Source organism: Coffea arabica, chromosome 5c (assembly GCF_036785885.1).
Source record: "Coffea arabica cultivar ET-39 chromosome 5c, Coffea Arabica ET-39 HiFi, whole genome shotgun sequence".
Lineage (NCBI taxonomy): Eukaryota > Viridiplantae > Streptophyta > Magnoliopsida > Gentianales > Rubiaceae > Coffea > Coffea arabica.
Window position 1 is genome coordinate 5,189,265 of NC_092319.1, and position 21,632 is coordinate 5,210,896.

General features: G+C 32.3%; 1 protein-coding gene across 1 annotated transcript; it reads right to left on the bottom strand.

Moving 5' to 3' along the window:
* Positions 1 to 8,837: 8,837 nt before the first annotated feature.
* Positions 8,838 to 14,545, bottom strand: LOC140007415 (uncharacterized). The gene is made up of 12 exons (XM_072050173.1): positions 11,806 to 14,545; positions 11,496 to 11,702; positions 11,302 to 11,391; positions 11,105 to 11,200; positions 10,722 to 11,027; positions 10,555 to 10,638; positions 10,318 to 10,449; positions 10,109 to 10,163; positions 9,799 to 9,882; positions 9,562 to 9,693; positions 9,353 to 9,407; positions 8,838 to 9,088 (listed from the first exon to the last, which is right to left on the bottom strand). The coding sequence occupies exons 4-8, from the start codon at positions 11,129 to 11,131 to the stop codon at positions 10,110 to 10,112; spliced, it is 603 nt and encodes a 200-aa protein (XP_071906274.1). The 5' UTR covers positions 11,132 to 11,200; positions 11,302 to 11,391; positions 11,496 to 11,702; positions 11,806 to 14,545; the 3' UTR covers positions 8,838 to 9,088; positions 9,353 to 9,407; positions 9,562 to 9,693; positions 9,799 to 9,882; position 10,109.
* Positions 14,546 to 21,632: the final 7,087 nt, after the last annotated feature.

Consider the following 21,632-nt stretch of genomic DNA (forward strand, 5'->3'; position numbering starts at 1 on the left):
GGTTAGCTAATCAAATTGATTCAAATTTAAAAAAACTAGCTAATGCGACTTCCAATCGTTTTGATAGAGCTGAGGAAAGGTTAGATGAACTAGCTTCTCACTTTGGGACAATTCAAGATCAATTATATGTTTTGTATGAAGTTATTTTCTTCTAATGATATGCAAAATGACCCTAGCATGAATGGTGGGAATGTTGTATGTAAAAATGGATTACATTTTGACGAAAATGATGCATCTAGCCTATGTTTCAATGAGAAAGTATCTATTTCACATGATTGTATCTATTGGTGGTAACCAAAGAATGCCCACAGGTATATCCTTTGAAAATTGCGTGCAAATCTCAAATGCTAAACTTGATCATTTGATGCTACATGCTAAGTTGGATGACTTGATGCGCTTGATTGAGCAAAAGAGAAATGTAAATGCTTTTAATTCCAATCATTTAACTTGAGCTTCTTGTGGTGGATAACATGATATATGTGTGTGTGTGTGCGCGCGCGCATGCAAGCACAAAATGGGGATCAATTTGATGAATTTGGACATTACAATTCTTATATTCATCAATATGTCTCTCATTGGGGTAATATGCATGATTATGGTTGGTATAATCATTGTGCTTCTAATGATTCTTCAAATCTGTATGATTTTTGACCTAATTGTGTCCAAAAAGATACCATACCATCATGGGAATTGGCAATTGAAAATTTAACTAATGGCGGTAAGCAATCTTGGATATAGCTAATTTAGCAATTGAAAGGGTGGCTAACTAAGGAAAACAAGCTTTGAGCTAGCTCTAGAAAGGTTAACAGATAAAGTGGATTTAGATATAGAAAGATTTGCTAACAAGATGGATTTGGATTTTGAAAGGCTAGTTAATATCATTTTTTGCTGTTTTATTTGTATTGAATCTAGATTAGACGAATTGACTTTGCACTTTAGTAGCTTACATATAAATTACATGTTTTGTGTGAAGTTTTTTGTTTCAAATGGATGGGATACTAGCATGAATGGTAGGAATGTCACATGTGAAGGTGAATTATATTTTGGTGATCATGATAAATCTTATTGTGTGTTAATGATGAAATGCCCATCTTGCATGATAATTCCTTTGGAATTAATCTTGAATCTCAAGAGATGAGTTTTAGTGGTTCATTTTTAACCCCTCTTGAGGAGTGTTTAGAAAGTGGAGGTTCCAAAGATAAAATTGTCCAAGCAATTCTTGTGGAAAGCCTATTGATGAATTCGCAAGTGGTGCACATTCAAGGTGAAATCTATAAAACACTTGGGACAGGTAAATCCTTTCCTACTCTTATCTTTCAAGATTGTAAGAATAAGGGCAAAAGAAGTTATGACAGCCCCACCTTCCCTTAGGACGTATCCCAAGAGTTAGCAGACTGCCTGCGCAACTCTCGCTAGGATTCACTAATCCAAAAATTCACAGAAGGTACTAAAATGCACGATTAACTTCAAATTGTCAACCCAGAACCATGTAAAATAGAGTTACTATCGATTCAAACTTAAGATACAAACCAAAGTATTCAATCTTATACAATACATGTAAGGTTTACTAATACAGAGGAGCTTAAACAATATGCCTAAAAGCTGTAACTAGTTCAACTCTTCCCCAAAAATCACGCTCCCAAAACTTCGCCCCCTGTAAGGAAAACAAAGGTGACAGAGTGAAGTTTCGCTCAATGAGGTACCACAGGGTCACGCAGTCCAAAAATCACATAATTCGAACTTTAAACTATCACATATAAGCATCAATTATGGAGAAAGTAAACACCACAACTAACACAAAGTGTTTCAAGTAAAAGGATACAGATGGTTCTCAAGAGCCAAAATCCCAGTCGCATTAGCTTGATCCAAGCCCGTTGACACACAGTCAACATTTAGAGAAGTAAAACATTGACTGTAGATCCTCACCTTACATCAATTTCCGTCCACCAAATATACCCCTTATTGGGCCCGAATACCAAATAGAAACAGTGGTAGTAATACTCGAGTATACCAAGTATCAGAAGAATCCAGTATTCAGTAAATCAGTAATAGTTTCCTCATGGCTCGTCAATCTACCTTGACCAAGTCCTTGCTGACTCGATTCGATTAACTACCAATAAGGTTTGATCTCAAATTCATAGCAAGGCTGTCGGATATTGTGCTCGAAACGACATCAAAGTCATGCACAAGTAATATATTTCAAATGAACAGTAGACTAGTCAAATAGTCAAGTGGTAAAGTAAACACCCGTCCAATTCAGATTAAACCAAATCGCATTCATACAACTCATGAATTTCAGTAACAAGTAGTTCACTTTAAGCAACAAGTCATGCAAGTGGTACACTCACCGATTTAAAGTAGAGTAACGCTAAACGTTCGATCCCAGGTTGTTCTCGTTTCCACCGTCAAACCCTAAAAATAACCAAAACAAGATGTCATGGTCCGACCATTCAAAACTTTGGTTAATGAAGTGCACATTTTAAACTCAACTATGAGCCATACGCCTATCCAAGTTTGGCTTCTCAAAACACAAAGTTCAAAGACAAATTTGAAAGTACCAACTGAGAAAGATTCAAGTGCATTCTAGGGCTATGGTTCAAGTAAGTTATTAGAGTGAAAAGGAAAACACTTAGACTCACAAGATGTAAGAGGCCAAAAGAGGAAAATTAGATATTTATAAATCATGAAGCTTAGCAAAACATACGTAAGATATACGCACAACTTTTAGAAGAAAATCAACTAACGTCGAGTCTAAAGTTGGGCAAATGAAACTAGAAAGCATGTTAGAAGAAACCATTACTTTCTCTTGTTTTACACATGATTTTTGACAAAATTTCAACTTATACGTCACCAAGGCGGACTCAAGCAATCATAAGTAACCTAAGTCCAAACTAACCCAAAATCACCCCTTTAACATCACTCATATTACAAAAAAGAGAGAAACAAAATTTCAGCGGTACCTCCCCTTATTTCCTTGAATTTCCCTTCCAAACTCAACACTTATCTTCCTAGCAATCCAACCTCAATCACAATCACAAGTTATAGGCTATAAAGGACACTTGTTTAAGGCCACAAAGCCACCCAAAATAGCCAATACTCTAGCTCAAAAACAACCATAATAAAGCTGAAAAACGTTAACCCTATGCTAAAATTTATCTCTACAAGCTGAAATTTCTATAATGAAGCCAAAATAACAAATAAAAACTAGAAAATTCACATGGCAAAACTAATAGATCATAGCCAAACTCAAATCAACATATCAAAGCTGAAATTTCTCACTCAAAGCTGGAATTTTCCAATCACCACACAAACTATGAAATTTTCCATGAAATCTACCAAAATCAAGTCTTAAATCTACTCATATGCAAGTAACAAAAGAAAAGATGGCTTCTTGATATGTTTACCTTCAAGCCCTAAAGAGAAATGCAACCAAAAGTTCCTTTTCCTCCAAAGTCCTTAATCCTTCCTAAATGTCACTTTTTATGGAGTGGTTTGCAAGTTTTGGATGAAACTTCAAGGATTCAAACAAGAATGGAAGGTTGAAGTTGGAGTTTTTTTCTCTTTTCTCTCTCAAAGTGGTTGACCAAGAAGAAGAAAGACGAAGGGTTGTTTTGGTCAAAATTTTTTTTTAAAAGGCTAAGAATGGTCTTCGTCCAAGTCAAAGCTCCATGGCTTTGTTGACAAATGGCATTCCAAGGTTAATCATCATCTATGTGTCTTCCAAATACTAAAATATCTAGTCAACCTCTAATTATCCCTTAACACCTTATAAAATAATATCCCTTTGTACAAAACTCCTTCTAATCTTTAAAAATTTATTGCACACACCTCACTAGTAGGTCCTACTTTCATAATACACTACGAACTTAACATGCACTAACTTATACAAGAAAAATGATTAAAAATCTTAACTCTCTTATAAAATATCTAGGAAATCAAAGCAATAAAGTAAAGTAAAGAAAATGCATTCAAAGAAATAAAATAAAATAAAAATAATTTTCGAGTCCTCACAGAAGTACTATCAATGGAGACCTCGAAAAGAACCAACAGTGCGCAACTACAACAAATCACCTACTACACTTCCATTTCTTTCCTTTTACCTTTTCACATTAAGGACACTGTGTAATTTAAATGTGGGATTGAGGTTGGTTAGAATCGAATGCATCCCTTGGTATTCATGTGGGAATTAATGTAATTATTAAAAATTTGGATGGTTGGTATAATTGAAATGTTGAAATTTGCGATTGTTAGCAAGGAGTTTTGTCCAATAATAGGGGGAAACTCTGTCAAAATTTTTTTAAAAATTTGTTGTCTGTTTTGTGGTTGTATTTTAGTTGAATCACACCAAAACTACAAGGGGAATATCATTTCTAATTCTTCTTATCTCCTTTCTTATTGAGTATAATGTGAAATTTAAGTGTGAAGGAATGAGTTTTGAATTTGAATTTGATACTTTTATACTTGTTGTCATGAGATAGTTGCAAGGATTTTTGAGATTGTTATTGTGTGAGTCTAGAGTTTTGATTTTGGTAAATTAATAGCTTATAAGGTTGAGCTCATTATGCCAAGATTTCTTTGAGTTCATGATGTGCATTGTTCTTAGTTTGTTTGTGTAAATTGTGTGATTGGTATGATTGATGAATGTGAAACTTTTCTTATGATTTTCCCCTTAGTTCTAGTTTTTCAAGGAATAAGTAATATGTTTTCCCTTTCACATTAAAAAAATTACTTGTTCTATTTCAAAATATGAAAGGAAAAATACATACAAAATATAATTTTCTAGAAGATCTGCTTTTGTAGCCTCTAGGCCGTCTATTTCTTCTATTCCAAAATATGATCCCTCTTCTCCAATTCAGAATCTCAATTTACAAGGTGTTAATTTTAGACAAAATATTCTTCATCCAATTTATAAACAAGAAAAACAAGATTCTAGTCAATGGTCTTCCCTTACTTATTCTCAAATGAAAGCATCAGATAATAATCAAATTAATGATAATCAATTCAATGTGATTACAACTAAATTTTCTTTGGATAAAAAAATTTAAAGAAATGTTCATGAGCTCTTCAAACTTTGAAAAAAGAATTAGGTTTTACTCATAATTATATGAAAATAAAGGAAGTGATTTTGAGTAATATATTTTTCAAAATTAAACAAAGTTAAAACAAATATCAAGAATCAATTTGATGCCTCTTAACTTATCAATATTCTCTTTTTGAATTCTTTCAGGATCTGAAGTTTTTCTTTCATCATGTTCCATTGTAGAATTGTCAAATTTGACTAATTCATAGTGAAATTTTTTCCTTTCATTTCAATTGAGAATACCTAATTCCTAACCAAATTATTAAAACACAAGCCATTATTCTTGTAAAAACAGCACCCAAAAATACTATGTGAATGCTAGTCTAGATCCCTGCCTAACTATAATTCTATGGTCTCTCTATTAGATCTTCAGTTAGTACTAGTAGTGGAACATGATCTGTCTCCACTACACCTCATAGACCACTAACTAACATACTAGTTCAAATTTTCACAACCCAAATGTGGAAGTGTTCGTCACTAATAAATAGAGGTTTAGATAAAACGTTCTTTCCTATTATGGTTTTCCGCAAATAAAAATTCCTTACTAAATACACAATCTTAAAAAAAATATGGGCCCTAAGATTTAAGCTCTTGATTAACAATTTGTTGGAAAATAAATTATAAACAACGATATCAGACTTGTATTGAAAGCTGAAAAATGAATGTGGATTTCTCTTTAAACAACTCTCTAATTACACACACATATACATATATACAGTAGCAAAGTTAGAAATATTATTCAATGGGGGGTAGAAATTAACAGTCATACTTATTTTTATCAACAAGTGACTAGTAATAATAAGTTTGTATTTGCAAAAAAAAATCTATTATTTAATATCAATAATAGCACTTGCTAAGCATAAAAAAATGGTAAACAAGCCAAGCTTGAAAAAATGAAGATGTACCTGGCTTTGGAGCATTGGGATCGGATTCTTTAACCGTTACTTTTGACTTTTCTAATGAAGTATAAGTACAAAAATGAAAAAACAAAGGGAAACTAAGTGCAGATGGTGGCCACCGAAATTTCTTATACTTGATCAGTTGATTAGAGAAGAGAGAAGACAAAAGGTTGCTTTCTAAATAGGTTAAATATGATAAACTAATCAAATATTATCACTTTCTTAGTAGCAAATACAAAAGATGTGTTCCTAAACTAAAATGAAGATTTAGTACAATGGAATTTGGAGTTGTTTTTTTGCTAAATGCTTCCTCTGTCATTTACTTTTTGCAATTTACATTTATAATCTTGTTATGCTGTAAATATTTAAGAATTCAGTTGGGGCACAATTTAAATTTTTTTTTTAAAAAAAAACCCTAAGACTAATAGTAAAATATTTTTGGGTGCCCCATTGCCCCCATGTAAATCCACCCCTGCACACGTGCATGTGCACGCGCGCACACACACATATATATATATACACACAAATAATTGATGTAAAACCCTTACATAGGTTGGCCTTAGATTCTACAATTCTATTATATTTTAGAGATGCAAGACATACTTCAATTCAAAATTCTTTGCCCGAAGCAGTTGAATCAAATTTAGAAAATGGTCTAGTATATTTTAATCACCAAATTTCTTGATAGATTTATCTGATCCTAACATTTTATCTACTTTAACTCTAAATGTTTAGACTAAAATACTGAATTCGTAGAACATTCTAAATTATTAGCCAAAATTTATACAGTTTATTAAAAAGTTATGAAAGCTGCTATAAATCCAAAAGCTTCGAACACGTCTATAAAAGGAGAAACTATGCTAATGAAAGCAAACCTTGAGCATTCAAATGTTTTCATACCCTGGGATTCGATCACAAGTGATGCCAAGTGGAATTCAGAAAAGATAATTAATCCAAGACCCATTGAAAAGGAATCGAGTTCTATTTTCAATATTGTAGAAATAGAAGATAGAACTATAGAATTATAATTTTCTAAAAAAAATGCCTTTACTGCTCCTATGCCTTCCACTTCTTCTCTTTCAAACCTACAAAACTGCCAAATTAGATAAATTTAAATTTCCACCATCAATTCCTAAGCCTATTTATAAGCAACAAACAGAAGAGGATGCCGAGTTCCATTATTCGCCAACTAATTTCCAAATGCATGTTCTAGACAATCAATTAAATATTATTTCCTCTGCCTTTTTCATTAGAAAACATGTTTTTAAGAGACGAAAATAAAAAATGTTATTTTTCACAATCTTCTCAACAAAATTTGAACCAAATTTGAACCGGTTCAAATATGTAGATCAATAAAACTAAGTTACACATAGAATGTTTCATAAAGTATGAATTATATTGTCATTATTTCTGGCAGTGTCAGTTGGGGATATAAAGTCTTGAAGCGTCCCACAAAACCAACTAATGAGATGGAGCTCCAGCTGGACATATATTGGAATTGGAATCAACTATTGCCCACAAGTACAAGCATACCCCGGAAAAGCTTGAACTAGTTTCCAAGATTCACGAATTGAATATAAAGAATGAGAAGCAGTCCACCCGATTGAAGGGGTCCACCCAATTGGAGGCTTGCAATCGGCGAATAAACGATCTCTCAACCATGACATCACTCAGTTCATGCTTAGTGATACAGAGCGAGGACCTTCGGATTCAAGTCTATATCACTGATACTTTATTTAGGATTCTAGATTATGGCAGATTTCTGCATTTTTATTTATTTTTAGTTGGTAATATTATTATTAGTGTTAAATGTGTCAATAAGATTCCTCCATGCATCTAGAAACTTAGTTGAGTTTGTTTAGAATTTTACATATTATTTTCTTTCCTTTCATAGTGTATTTAATATAGCCTATAAATAGGCATATCTAGGGTTTTGTAATCAGCTTTTTATCAAATATTAATCAAATATCTTTGATATAAACCAAGTTCTTATGAGTTTTCTCATGTTCCTATAAATCTCTGATTCATGTCCGAGATTCGTTCATGTAACATTTCTCTTTTGAAAGGTGTTCATCAAACCTCTTTGTTTTCTACACTTCTACTGCCGCATCACGTGGTATTGGAGCAGCCTTCTGCTGCAACGACCGCTAATGCTTCCATAGTAATGTGAGATCTCAACAATTGGCGATCACATAAATGGTGTCCTTGATGAGATGCTGGGGATTATGTCATGGTTGAACTTGCATAAAAGCAAGAGATCTATACATCATGGGTGTGCAGTTAGAAGATTCGCTCCTGACGACTCTAGTGTTTCTGTGATCTCTCCATAATCTCATAGTTGTTCAGTCTATGGGAATGCCAGATTTATGGGATTAGGTTGACAGCTGACAAAATAATAAATTCTGATCCTATAGCATCACAACTCGAGGATAAGGAAGACAGGTTTGTATGCCTAATTGTGACGAAGTTGAACTCATGCTACACTACAAGAAAACTGACTTTTCACGAAGCCAGAAATGTGCTGCAAAAAGTCAAAAAATCGCCGCGAAAACCTTTTTGCGGCACAAATGCGACAGAATTAAATTGTGTCACAAAAGTAGCCGTTACAAAAGAAAACGACACAATTTTTCAATATGTCGCATGCCTTTGCATCGCTCTTTGCGACGCCAATTTGAGTGTCACCACTCTACTTGTGGCACAAAAAATGCGCTACAAAATGTCCACAATGTCATACGACAAAAACTTGCGTCGCAAAAAAGCCACCAATATAAAGACCAGAAATCAATTTTTTCATGGTACAATAATTATCATGCTCAAATATCCTAAAATTGAATATTATAACAAAATATAGTTCCACAATACACTAGAATAAAGTGCCATACATTGTTTTAGTCAAATTCTACAAATTTTATCATTTAATATTGTTCGCTCCAATTACAAGATGTTTCATGTATTCCAAAATGTGCTTGTCTTCAAAAGTACAACACTTCATCATACATCTCTCAAAAACATCCTTCATATCTCCCAATCCGCGTGCTTCCAACGTACCATCCATCCCCATTTGAACCAAACCATGAAACCAACTCCACATATAACATGAAGTCCAGGGCTGCAAAGTGTATTCTATTAGTCCCCTGCTCATATAACCCCAGTCCATTAAGCATGAAGAAAACGTTAATATAACAATAGATACTGAAACAGAATTTGTAATTCAATTCTAACATCAAGAAAACCACCAAAAAAAGGAAAAAAGGGAAAAAAAACCCCTACTTCAACCTTTTCACAGACATTGAAAATTAAGACCACTTCTACTACATTATGTCCCATAAATAGCTTGACAGAATAGAGTTATTTCCAGAAACTTTTCCAGTACCTCAAGCAAGTCGTTTGCAAGTAGTCCTGCTCATTTTCTTCTTTGTATGGTGGTTCTGGTATAACAAAAGACTAGTCAATTAAATATCAACAAGGAGCTCATGCACAAATAGTCATCAACAAGGAACTCATGCACAATTCAATATCAACAAGGAACTCAGCAAAATTGGTCTTCTATAGAAGGACCAACTAAAAGTACACATATTATACCTCAAGAATATCAGCAATTGAAGAAACTTTTTTATTCATTGCACAGTTGTTTATTTCAACATCATTTGTTCCAACTTCCTTGTACATTTCAGCATCATTTGTTCCAATTTCCCTGTTCATTCTATCACCAACCTGTTACATTATCAACAAAGTGTGAAGAAAAGAAAATCAGGCCATAGCTGCTGAAATTTCAGGGAGTTTGAACACAAAATCGAATTTTATGAATTAATATACAACCTCTAATGAGTCCGAAATTTGAGATTGTTTTGCTGCATTCATTTCTCTTCTTTGGAGTGATGCCAAGTCACATGTTGATGCCCCCTGGAAGAACAAAGATAAACAGTAACTAAAGCAATAAAAAAATTAGAAAAACTATAATATTTAACCAAATAGTTATCCCAAACCATTCTTGCTTCAAGGAAAAAAGGGAAAAAAAACCCCTACTTCAACCTTTTCACAGACATTGAAAATTAAGACCACTTCTACTACATTATGTCCCATAAATAGCTTGACAGAATAGAGTTATTTCCAGAAACTTTTCCAGTACCTCAAGCAAGTCGTTTGCAAGTAGTCCTGCTCATTTTCTTCTTTGTATGGTGGTTCTGGTATAACAAAAGACTAGTCAATTAAATATCAACAAGGAGCTCATGCACAAATAGTCATCAACAAGGAACTCATGCACAATTCAATATCAACAAGGAACTCAGCAAAATTGGTCTTCTATAGAAGGACCAACTAAAAGTACACATATTATACCTCAAGAATATCAGCAATTGAAGAAACTTTTTTATTCATTGCACAGTTGTTTATTTCAACATCATTTGTTCCAACTTCCTTGTACATTTCAGCATCATTTGTTCCAATTTCCCTGTTCATTCTATCACCAACCTGTTACATTATCAACAAAGTGTGAAGAAAAGAAAATCAGGCCATAGCTGCTGAAATTTCAGGGAGTTTGAACACAAAATCGAATTTTATGAATTAATATACAACCTCTAATGAGTCCGAAATTTGAGATTGTTTTGCTGCATTCATTTCTCTTCTTTGGAGTGATGCCAAGTCACATGTTGATGCCCCCTGGAAGAACAAAGATAAACAGTAACTAAAGCAATAAAAAAATTAGAAAAACTATAATATTTAACCAAATAGTTATCCCAAACCATTCTTGCTTCAAATTGAGCAATCAACTCCTTCTTAAAATCTGCCAATTTCGAATTCATTTCTTCTCGTAGTTCGCCACGTATGATTTCCACTTTCTCATTCACTGCATCCTCAAATGCTTTCTTTTGTCCAGCATTCATGTTATCTGATATCCTATACACGTCTTTTGAAGTCGCACCTACCCCATAAGTTCGAAGACGACCTGGTTTTTCAGGTCCAAGAATATTTTCATAGAGTATATCTTTCACAAAATTATCATTCTTGGATGTCTCTGGCAGTTTTTGTATTTTCTCAGTCATAGTTGCCTAAATTGAAAAACAAACAGAAGAAAGAATTATTTATAAAGTAAAACCAATAAAAAGTGACTAAAAGCTATTCTTACAATTGTTTGTGAAGTCAACTCATCCATTTGTTTTCATTGTCTTGAAGGAATAAAAACGTCTAGTTTCGAAGGCTCTTTTCCAGTTTTAATCCGGAGCTGCCACATATTCAATGTACAAACTAAAGTGTTAATATTTCTAAGTAAGACTATTTTCCAGAAAAAATTGCTAGAAACATAAGCATTAGAATTTAATATACCTCTTTCCTGAGGTTCACATGATCTTTTCACCCTGTTCGATGTGGCATCTTTTGTTTTTTTCGATTCTTGCTATTAATCTTGCTTTGCTTCTAATTATGTACAAAACAGAAAAAGGTAGTTAACAACACATCAAAATCATAATACCACTAGAATTTAATTCAAAAGCAAAAGAGATGTGACAATAAATACATGCCTTGACATCTTCTGAGCTCCAATAATCAACAAAAATAGGCCATTGATCCTCCTCAATTCTTGCAGGACAGTGTGCTAATAGCCATGACTTGTGCCTCCTATAAGGAGTGAAATACATGCTCTTGACTTTTGATTTCCAATTTCTCCACAATTTGCTGACCCTCATCATTTGTACTTTCTTGCATGTATCATCAATATTTGTATTTCTCTATCAAAAATTACAAAACAAAAGTTTAAACATTCACAAGCTACAAGATTGTATGAAATAAAAAGAAAAAAATGTTGCTAACTTTGATAGTGAGTCAAAATACCTTAATATCTTCCCAAAATCTCTCGTTAGATCCTTCAGGCATGGCCCTCCAATCTGTGTACGTAAGTGGTAATTTATTACCATCCTTTACTAAGATTCCTACTTGACTTATATACTGTGTAGCATTAGGACCAATTACTTGGCCTCGTGCATTCCAAACTAACTGCCGGATGCCTCAATTTTCCATCCTGGATGCGCTCCTCTTCATGTCATCTCATTAATGAAGCAGTCTTTGATGACATGAACAGCCTTTAGAGACGTGGTTTCAAAGGAAAATAGCGAACAAGCTTTGCTGGAACTTTGTTAGCTTGTTCACTTGAATCATCGGATTGTTTTACAATTTGCTTATACCTAGGAGTTCCACACTTTCTGCAAATGGTTTCATGTTCTGTCTCCTTCCAATAAATCAAGCAATCGTTGGGGCATGCATGAATTTTATGGTAGCTAAGACCCAAGTCTTTAACAATCTTCCAAGCATCACGATAAGAGCTTGGAAATAATTCATTCTCAGGAAAAACTTCCTTGAGAAGCTCCAGTAATATTGTCATTGAGTTGTTGCTCCATCGACAAAGAGACTTGACATGCAACAACTTGATGACAAATAATAGAAGAGTAAAATTTTTACATCCAGGGTATAACTCTGTTTCGGCATGCTTCAGCAACTTAAAAAACTTATTAGTCTCTTCATCACAGGCTCCTCTAAGTTCTTCTAAATTTATGTTAGAATTCTCGTCAAGTGTTCTTCCAAGTGTTTCGTGTATCAATTCATTCATGTCATCATTTTCAGTGTGCCTAAAGACTCCATTGTTCATATTTTCTTGATTGAAGTCCCATGGATCTTCACCATGATAAATCCAATTTCTATAAGTGGTCAAAAACCCCTTCAATGTTACATGTGCACGCATAGTTTCTTCCTTTCTTCGTTCTGAGTTTTTACATCGCCTACATGGGCAATATATTCTACTCCCAACCTTCTTCTTTTTGTAGGCAAATTTAAGGAAGTCACTCAGACATTTTTCAAAGTATGGATTATTGACTCGGTCTTCAATAAAGATCCAAGACCTATCATCCATTCTACAAGAAACAAGATTGAGAAGGCAAGAAAAGAGACCTTATAAATAGAATTGAAAAATAGCAAATTTATTAACATGCAAAAAAAATAAAAAATAAAGTGCAGTATGTGCATCCCAGTTTGCTATGCTCATAGTGGAATGCGATGTTAACAGTTAACCCAACTTCTCAATGCCAAAAGAATGTGGTGAATTTATGGCAATATGCAAACCAGTGCTCTATTTGCAAGAAAAAGAAACATAGATAAATCAGGGGAGCTAGATTGTCTTACAAATTCCTAATTGCAACTTGGTAGAACATTTAATTGCTAGCAAGCTACAATTGCTAGGCAGATAAAAATGATGGTTATGGGCAATTCAGATAGTTAGATTGCTGTTCAACCATGTACAAGAACTTGTATACTGTATTGAAAAAAGACATAATCCGGATAAAAGTGGCAAAAAAAAAGGAGAAGTAACAAATGCACGACAACATAACAATCTACACAGAAGTCCAAATTTTCAAACTGAAACTCTAGAATTCCACCTTAAATCACATTAAGTCTCAAATAATTGAAAAAAACCATTAAAATCCACATTTAAAAATCATATAGTCGTTCTCCATCTTAACCCAAAAAAAAGCATAAATAACTCAAGTTGACCATTACTAATCACTAAATTCCTCTTCGTTTTTTGGGAGAACTAATAGTTCTTATTTAATATCAGGAATACTCCACATAGAATCAAGATAAGAAAGCTTTCAAAGTTTCCAAACGATAATCAAGCACTAGCATGTGCAGTAGTATAACTCACAAGCAACAAGCAACATATTGGTCAAACAGCCACTAAAGATCAAATCATAACCAGAATGACGCATAAGGAAGGACAATGAAGATGTGGTATTATTAGAACAACATCTTAGCTTGTAACAAAAAACAAAATGTAGTCATTGAAGCGAAACGGCATATGCATACGATGCGGCATATCCAAAGCAAGTAAGAGAAGAGGATAAAAAAGCAAGCAAATTAAGTATGAGACCAGATAGCCCCAGAAATTTAGAAGGAGACAAACAAAGGAATGTCAAAGAACAATAATTTAATCAGCAATATCGATAGCAAATACCAGAAGTTGAAATGAGTAAAGTGAAAATATCACAAAGAAATTGACCTTAATTACCTTGCCTTTGAACCAGAAGAGCTCGTAGAATTGTTGATTGAGTTGTCTCAAAGCTACAATTGGTTTATCGATAGAGAACCAAATCCAACCGAGGATATCCAATTTATTCACCTTTCGAAAAATGACCTAAGACTGAAAGAAAATTCGGTTTGATATTTCTCCTGCAGATATAAAACTAAGAAACAAACACAAAAATTAATTGACCAGGAATTAGGAACCGAAGGTATTTCTACTGCATCATTAGAAATCAAAGGGAATTGAGAGATGGAAGAGAGAGAGAGAGAGAGAAAGGTGGAATTATGTTGTTTGCTTTCAGACTTTGGAAAGGATCAGATTTTTGGGTATTTAGGTGTTTAGTTGTCTTTAGAAAGGATCGTTTTCCCCCCCTTTTTTTGGGCTTTATTTTCTTTTCTTTTATGGGTTTTATTAAAACTATGTCGTTTTTATGTCAAAATTAGGAACCGTTGTGAAATTTGCAGCACAAATTGAAATTTGCTGCTTATTTACCGCACTTTCTCCTTGTGCCGCAGCAAAAGCGTTGCAAAAAGCCCGTTTTCTTGTAGTGCTAGACTCTTCAGCCATGGATGATTTGGTTTTCGATTCTTCCATCATGCAATTGGAGGTGGTGGAAGAATTTAAAAATTCGAGAATGGATGAGATCTTCATGGAGCTACTACCACAACAAGATTTGTCTTTTTCCAAAATTATACATTCCATCAAAATTATGGGTCACAAAAATGTTAGTACTTGTAAGCAAATTGCGCTCAGCAAATCCTTCCCTATACAAGGTAGTCACATAAGCATTAAGGTATGTGAAATTTATGTCACCAGAAAAAGCAAAGTTGCTTTCTTTTTACAAAGATAGGTCAAGAAGTTATTAGCTTTCAGATTTTTACAGAATTGTACATGGTCTTGATGTTCGTGGCCCTACAAAATTCGTGGTTGGATTGTTGCATGGCTTTCTTGTTGCTGTATCGAGATTCTCCATAGAACTCAAGGGCTGGTTATTTGATACAAAATGAGGACCCTCGAACTCAAGAATTCCTTGTCTGTATCACTAATACTTTATTTAGAATTCTAGATTAGGGTAGGTTATATATTTTTTATTTTTAATTAGTAATATTAGCATTAGTATTAAATGTGTCAATAAGGATCCTGAATACATCCAGATACGCAGTTGAGTTTGTTTAGAATTTTACATATGATTTTCTTTCCTTCCGTAATTTATCTAATATAGCCTATAAATAGGCATATTTAGGGTTTATAATCAGTTTTTTTTTATCAAATATTAATCAAATATCTTTGGCGTACACCAAGTTCTTATCAGTTGTCTCACATTTTTATGAATTTCTTATTCATGTCCGGGATTCATTCGTGTAACGTTTCTCTTTTGGAGGATGTTTGTGAAACCCCTTCTTCTTCTATGCTTCCGCAACCACATCATTAGCTATAGTTGGGATGGAGTTGTATGCCTCATTTGTGTAACGTTTCTCTTTTAGAGGGTGTTCGTGAACCCCTTCATCTCTTATGCTTCCACTGCCACATCATTAGTCATAGTTGGGATGGTTCTATTTGCCTAGGCAAACAGCAGTAGGGATGTTGGAGGTGTAAGAGTTACTGATGCAAGAAGACTAGTACGACGTGTTGATTTTGCCAACTAATGAAAACTAATAAAAATTCTTTTCCTGTTTGTTTTTGTTGAGTTGCATGCTTACAAATGATGCAGAATTTATGATTTGTGACTGAGTAAACATATTGTTATGTTCATATACTAGATATATGATCACAACATGAGACACTTGTGATAATGCAGTAGTTATGATCTATGACTGAGTAAACATATTGTTATGTTCATATACTAGATATATGATCACAACAGGAGACACTTCTGTTGTTCTGAAGATGTAAGTTATCTTAAACAAAAACGGAAAGAAAAGTAATCTTGTGATAAAAAACAAAAAAATTATATTGTCAGTGAATAAGATAGCCAATCCATTTATACAATACTTTATCCTTCTAGTTACTTTTAAGACTTTCAGAAAGACATTATCATGTATGCATCCTCCATCACAAGAAATTAAAATAACTCATAGGAAGTCGCCATTTAAAGCCCCATCAGGCGAAAATAAAAAAAAACGTACAAATATAGAAATTAATAAAATAATCTAGTAAAATAATTTTTCAAACCAAACCCTGGGAACAACAATAGCAAATCAATAGCAAAACCACTTGCCTCAATCTTAAAACCTCCTCAACCAAATCCAACATAGCCATTGTTTTGATCTTCGAATTACCTATGATGTCCCCAAATTACAAAGTGACTCTACCCTTATTAAAGATATTTTCAAAAAATTAGAAGCCCTAGATCTCAAAGCTTCTCCTAGATAAATAAGTGTAATTTCTCAACCTGAACTATCCAAAACAGAGAATATTTATGGATATATGTTTATGTATATCCATTTATATTTATATGCATATACACATAAATATATATAAATTCGTATTAATATGATATTGATAATATGATTGTTACCTTGCATCGAGCAACTGGTAGGACGTAAGTGTAAGAAGAGAGAAATGGCAGGTAGAGAGTCCGCGTTAGAAAGAGAGAAACTACTGGGTGAATAGGTCCTTTCTAGAAAACAACTCACTCTTTTAGTAGGCTAATAACAATTTAACCCTTCAACTTACTCACATTTTACCTTTCAACCTTAAATATGTACCCTTAGTGAAATGGTATTATTGCCTTTTTATGAATTTATCTATAGTTTAGTATTATATCCTTGCAATTGCTAAAAACTGTACATTTTCTTTGTTGTATTAACTATACAACAATACTGAACTGAAGTCTAATAAATTGGACTAAACATATAGGAAAAATTGTTCAAAAAATATTCCTCACATTTCACCAAATGAATTTTTTCGGCCCTCATTTTTAAAAATTTTATGTCCTTTACAAAATTAAGTCAATAAAATTTAGTCCCAACCTAAATTTTCAACCACTTTTTACCTTGAAACCATCATGTGATTATACATGATTTTTTTAGAGGTAAAAGGGTAGATCTCATTTATAGTTAAATAAATAACTCAATTCATATTCATTTTTGCCCCTAAAAAGTAAGATCTATAGCAAACAATATTCATTTTTGCTAAAAAAAAAGTGAGATTTGACTCAATCTATATTCATTTTATCACTAAAAAGTAAAACCCAATATTTTTGTACATAAAAAACTAATTGCATGTAGGCCACATAGTAATTTCAGGCCAAAAAGTAGTCAGAAACTTAAGTTGGAATCAAATTTTAATAACTTGAATTTATAAGAGATGTAAAATTAACATTTTAAAAATAAATGATGAGAAAATTCATTTGACGAAATGTGAGAGACATTTTGAATGATTTTCTCAAACACACACACACATATATATTGCTTTTTAAAATTTTAAATTATTTGAAAGCCTATACTTCTAGGACAAGTTATATGTCTTACCATTTGAACTCGAATAGTTTGATCTCAATTTGTTTTTTGAACTTCTAATATTTTTACATGAGTCAAACTCAAGCTTCAAAGCCAAATGTTCATCAAGTTTGAGTTCAAATTCAAGCTCAACTAATTTACTGCGAGCTTGAACTGAAGTACACCAGCATTCAAGTTCAACTTAGATAGTTGCCATCCTTAAAAAGAGCATTGAAACATTTAGATTGCAAAACCTTTATGACAGTTTAGATTTTCAAGACACTGGTTAGTATTCTCGTATATTTCTTTTAAGAGAGAAATAAACAAATATAGTTTTGACCCTTACTGTTTGACATTTGTGCAATTTTGGCCCCAAAAATTTCGGTAAAAATAATATGGCCCCAAATATTTGGTACCTGGTACAATTTTAGTCCTTAAAGTTTTGCTAGAACAAATCTGGTCCTCATTGTTATCAATTTGAAGCAGATTTAGGATAATGGGAAAAGTACACTTTTCATCCCTATTGTTTGGGGTGTTGGCTAATTTCATTCCTAAAGTTTCAGTCAAAACTTATTTTATCCTCATAGTTCTATAATTTCGACCAATTTCATCCCTAAAGTTTCATGCAAACACATTTCATCCTCATAGTTTTATAAAATTGACCAATTGAGGACAATTGAATGATTGTTAACCAATTTGAATTGAGCATCATCACATGACTAGCATGTCCTCATCTCATCCTTATAGTTTCATAAAATTGACTAGTTGAGGACAATTGAATAATTGTTAACCAATTTGGACCGAGTATCATCACATGACTAGCGTGTCCTGCTAATAATTGTATCATTAATACTTAATTTGATCATTAATTAAATTATATAAATAATAATGAGTGTGTTCAGATATGATATTATTTTTTTAAATGTGATATAATATATGTGAAATAAAAAAATAGATAAGATGATAAAGGGATAATTTGAAAAACATGTATATGATGCAACAAAACAAAACCAAATAAATGACAATCTAAATAGTTCTTTCTTTCACATTAATATTTTCCTTCAATTGGTTGCAATAGAATTGTTTGAAAGATTTATCCAATTGGTTGTAATGGGATTATTTCTTCTCCATGACTTGGTTTCCTCTCGATCTTTTTGTTCAATTTGTGATTAAGAAAATAACAATGGTGGCTGAAAATTTCTTAGTTTTCTTAAATGAGAAAGTGAATTAAAAAATGATTTTTTGAGGTTTCTGTTCATCCTATATTTTTTGCATTTTACTAATGGGCATACCGTGGTCAAGTGATGATATTCCATTCAAATTGCTTGACAATCCATTAACTATCCTTAATTAATCAAATTTATGAATTTATGAGGATGATATGTGTTTGCATGAAATTTTAAGGACAAAATTGGTCAAAATTATAAAATTATGAGGATAGAATATGCTTTGAGTGAAATTTTAGAGACGAAATTATCCAACACCCCAAACAATGGGGGTGAAAAGTGTATTCTTCCGTAGGATAATTGGTAAATTTTTTCCAATATTGAGGGAATCAGCCACGTACAGTCACGTGTTTGTTGAATTAAACTTCTTAGGAAAAAAACAAACAAAAGAATGAGTACCATTGAAGAATAAGAATAACTCACGCGATGGCACGTTAATAACTAATTAATCATGAAAAATGAAGAAAGGATATTTGTTAATCTATATGAAAAAGTTGAGCATTAAGATTTTTTTTGCTTGGGGGCAATTGGGAAAGAGAGTGAAAATAAGTTTTGGATTGATAAATTGAGTGTTTCGAGTAATTTTAGCCTTTTAGATTAAAAATTTTCTTCTTTTTACTAATTAATTAATTAGCACGTGAGTTATTAGTCCTTGTTGTTTAAAATTAACTACTATTTTGCTTCTTTGTTTTGAAATTTAATTTCACTGACACATGACGGATGCAAAAAATTCTATCAATAATTTGGAAATTTTCTTGAAATTTCCTAAATCTACTTTAAATTAGATCCATTGGATTTGCTCTTATAAAAACTTTAGGAACTAAAATTGCACATGTGCTAAACATTGAGAACCAGATTTGCTTTTTTCAAAATTTTAAGGTCTAAAGCTACATATAGACTAAATATTGGGAACTAAAATTGCATTTTTCCCTTCTCTTTTAATGAGGGAGATAAAGATGAATTAGAGGAATCCATTATGCACTAAATTTCATGTGTAATAGAGTAGGTGAAAGGAAAGCAACAAAACAAACAAGAATAAGAAGAAATAAGGTCTAAAGCTACATATAGACTAAATATTGGGAACTAAAATTGCATTTTTCCCTTCTCTTTTAATGAGGGAGATAAAGATGAATGAGAGGAATCCATTATGCACTAAATTTCATGTGTAATAGAGTAGGTGAAAGGAAAGCAACAAAACAAACAAGAATAAGAAGAAATAAGGATAGATGTGTCTTTTTAGGCAATAAAAATCAAAGTTGAAGTGCATGAGGATAAAAATTGGAGTAAAAATATCATATCATCTTCCATAGAAATAAACCAAGTTGTATTTTTCTTTGACTAATATACCCTCACCAAAAAGTATCCATAAATAAATGCCATAGTTGTGAAATTTGGGCCAACCCGACAATCCAACCGACCAACTCAGTGAACTAACCATTGGGTCGGGTTGGTCTCTAATCGGATTGTTTAAGCACAAAAGCCGTTGACTGGTTAATGACTCAGCGATTCAATCAGATTAAACTAGAAACTTGGTCAATCGTCAATGAATTGAGTTTTGTGGTAAAAATTTTATTAAGATCTTGCAAGGATTCAAACTTGGGACTTTATGCATGTATCCATAATAAGCTATCATGAGGCCACTTACTATATGTTAGCTAAAGAGCCTTCTTATGTTATACGAACATTTTGTCAATTCTATCTTTATTCCTTTTTATTTCTCTAAAACAAATTTATTTGGAAAATTTTTAATAAAAACTTATGACCCCCTCAAACTCTATAAGTTATGAAATTGATTTCAAAAATAACCTATTACGCAATTCATTTTAAAGAAAAATATTGTTTTTAATAATCTTTTGCACTTAAAATTCATAAATAAACTAGATAATTACACTAAATATAGATAAAGTTTTACACTTGAAGTTTGGTAGATTACTAGTTAAATTTATGTTTTGTTGATTCTTATATGAATTAATCATTCTACAACGAATTAAATTACATGAGTATTTGTTATAGCATTGTATATTACAATTTATATCATATACCCTATATAAAAAATTAGTAGATATAATATTTAAATATTTTAGTGACCCGCCGGTCCAACCACTCACCTATTGATTGAACCAGTGATCTGTTAACCCACTTCCTTCGCCGGCTTTCTCACCGAGTCGGGTTTAATAATTATGGTAAGCGCACCACATTTGATGGGTATAAGTAAAAGGGATAATTTCAAAAACCTCCCTTGAGGTTTCTAACTATTTCACTAACCTTCCTTTAGATTTTAAAAATTACACTAACCTCCTTTGAGATTTTTTATCTTATGACATCTAGATCCAACCAATAATTAAAAGTGATATTATGAGAGAAAAGATAATATGATTCCACTATTGCCTATCATCTACTAAATTGTTTAATTAAACTAATATCTGCCCAAACATTAAAAAAACTTTAGAATTTACTGTATATCATTAAGAATTAAATTACATATGACATTAAAAAATAGTATATCATTATGTATATTTCACTTAATATAAGATTCAAATTACTCTTTTCAGTTACAAACTCATTGTCAAACGTGATCAACAACAAATAATTAAAAAAAATCCGTAAGCAAAATATTACAAAAAGCAAACTTTAATATCATAAAAATCTCAACAACTAACCTTAATATGTTGATACGAATATTTATGATGTTAAAGTTTATTCTCTAATATTTTGATTGCAAAATTTTTTATTATTTGTTATTAATCATGTTTGACAATAGGTATGTAACTGAAAAGAATAATTTGGATCTTGTATTAAGTAAAAAATATAAAATGGTATGCTATTTTTTTGATGCTATATATGATTTGATAATTTGGATCTTATATTAAGTGCAAAATATAAAATGGCACACTATTTTTTTATGCAATATATGATTTGATC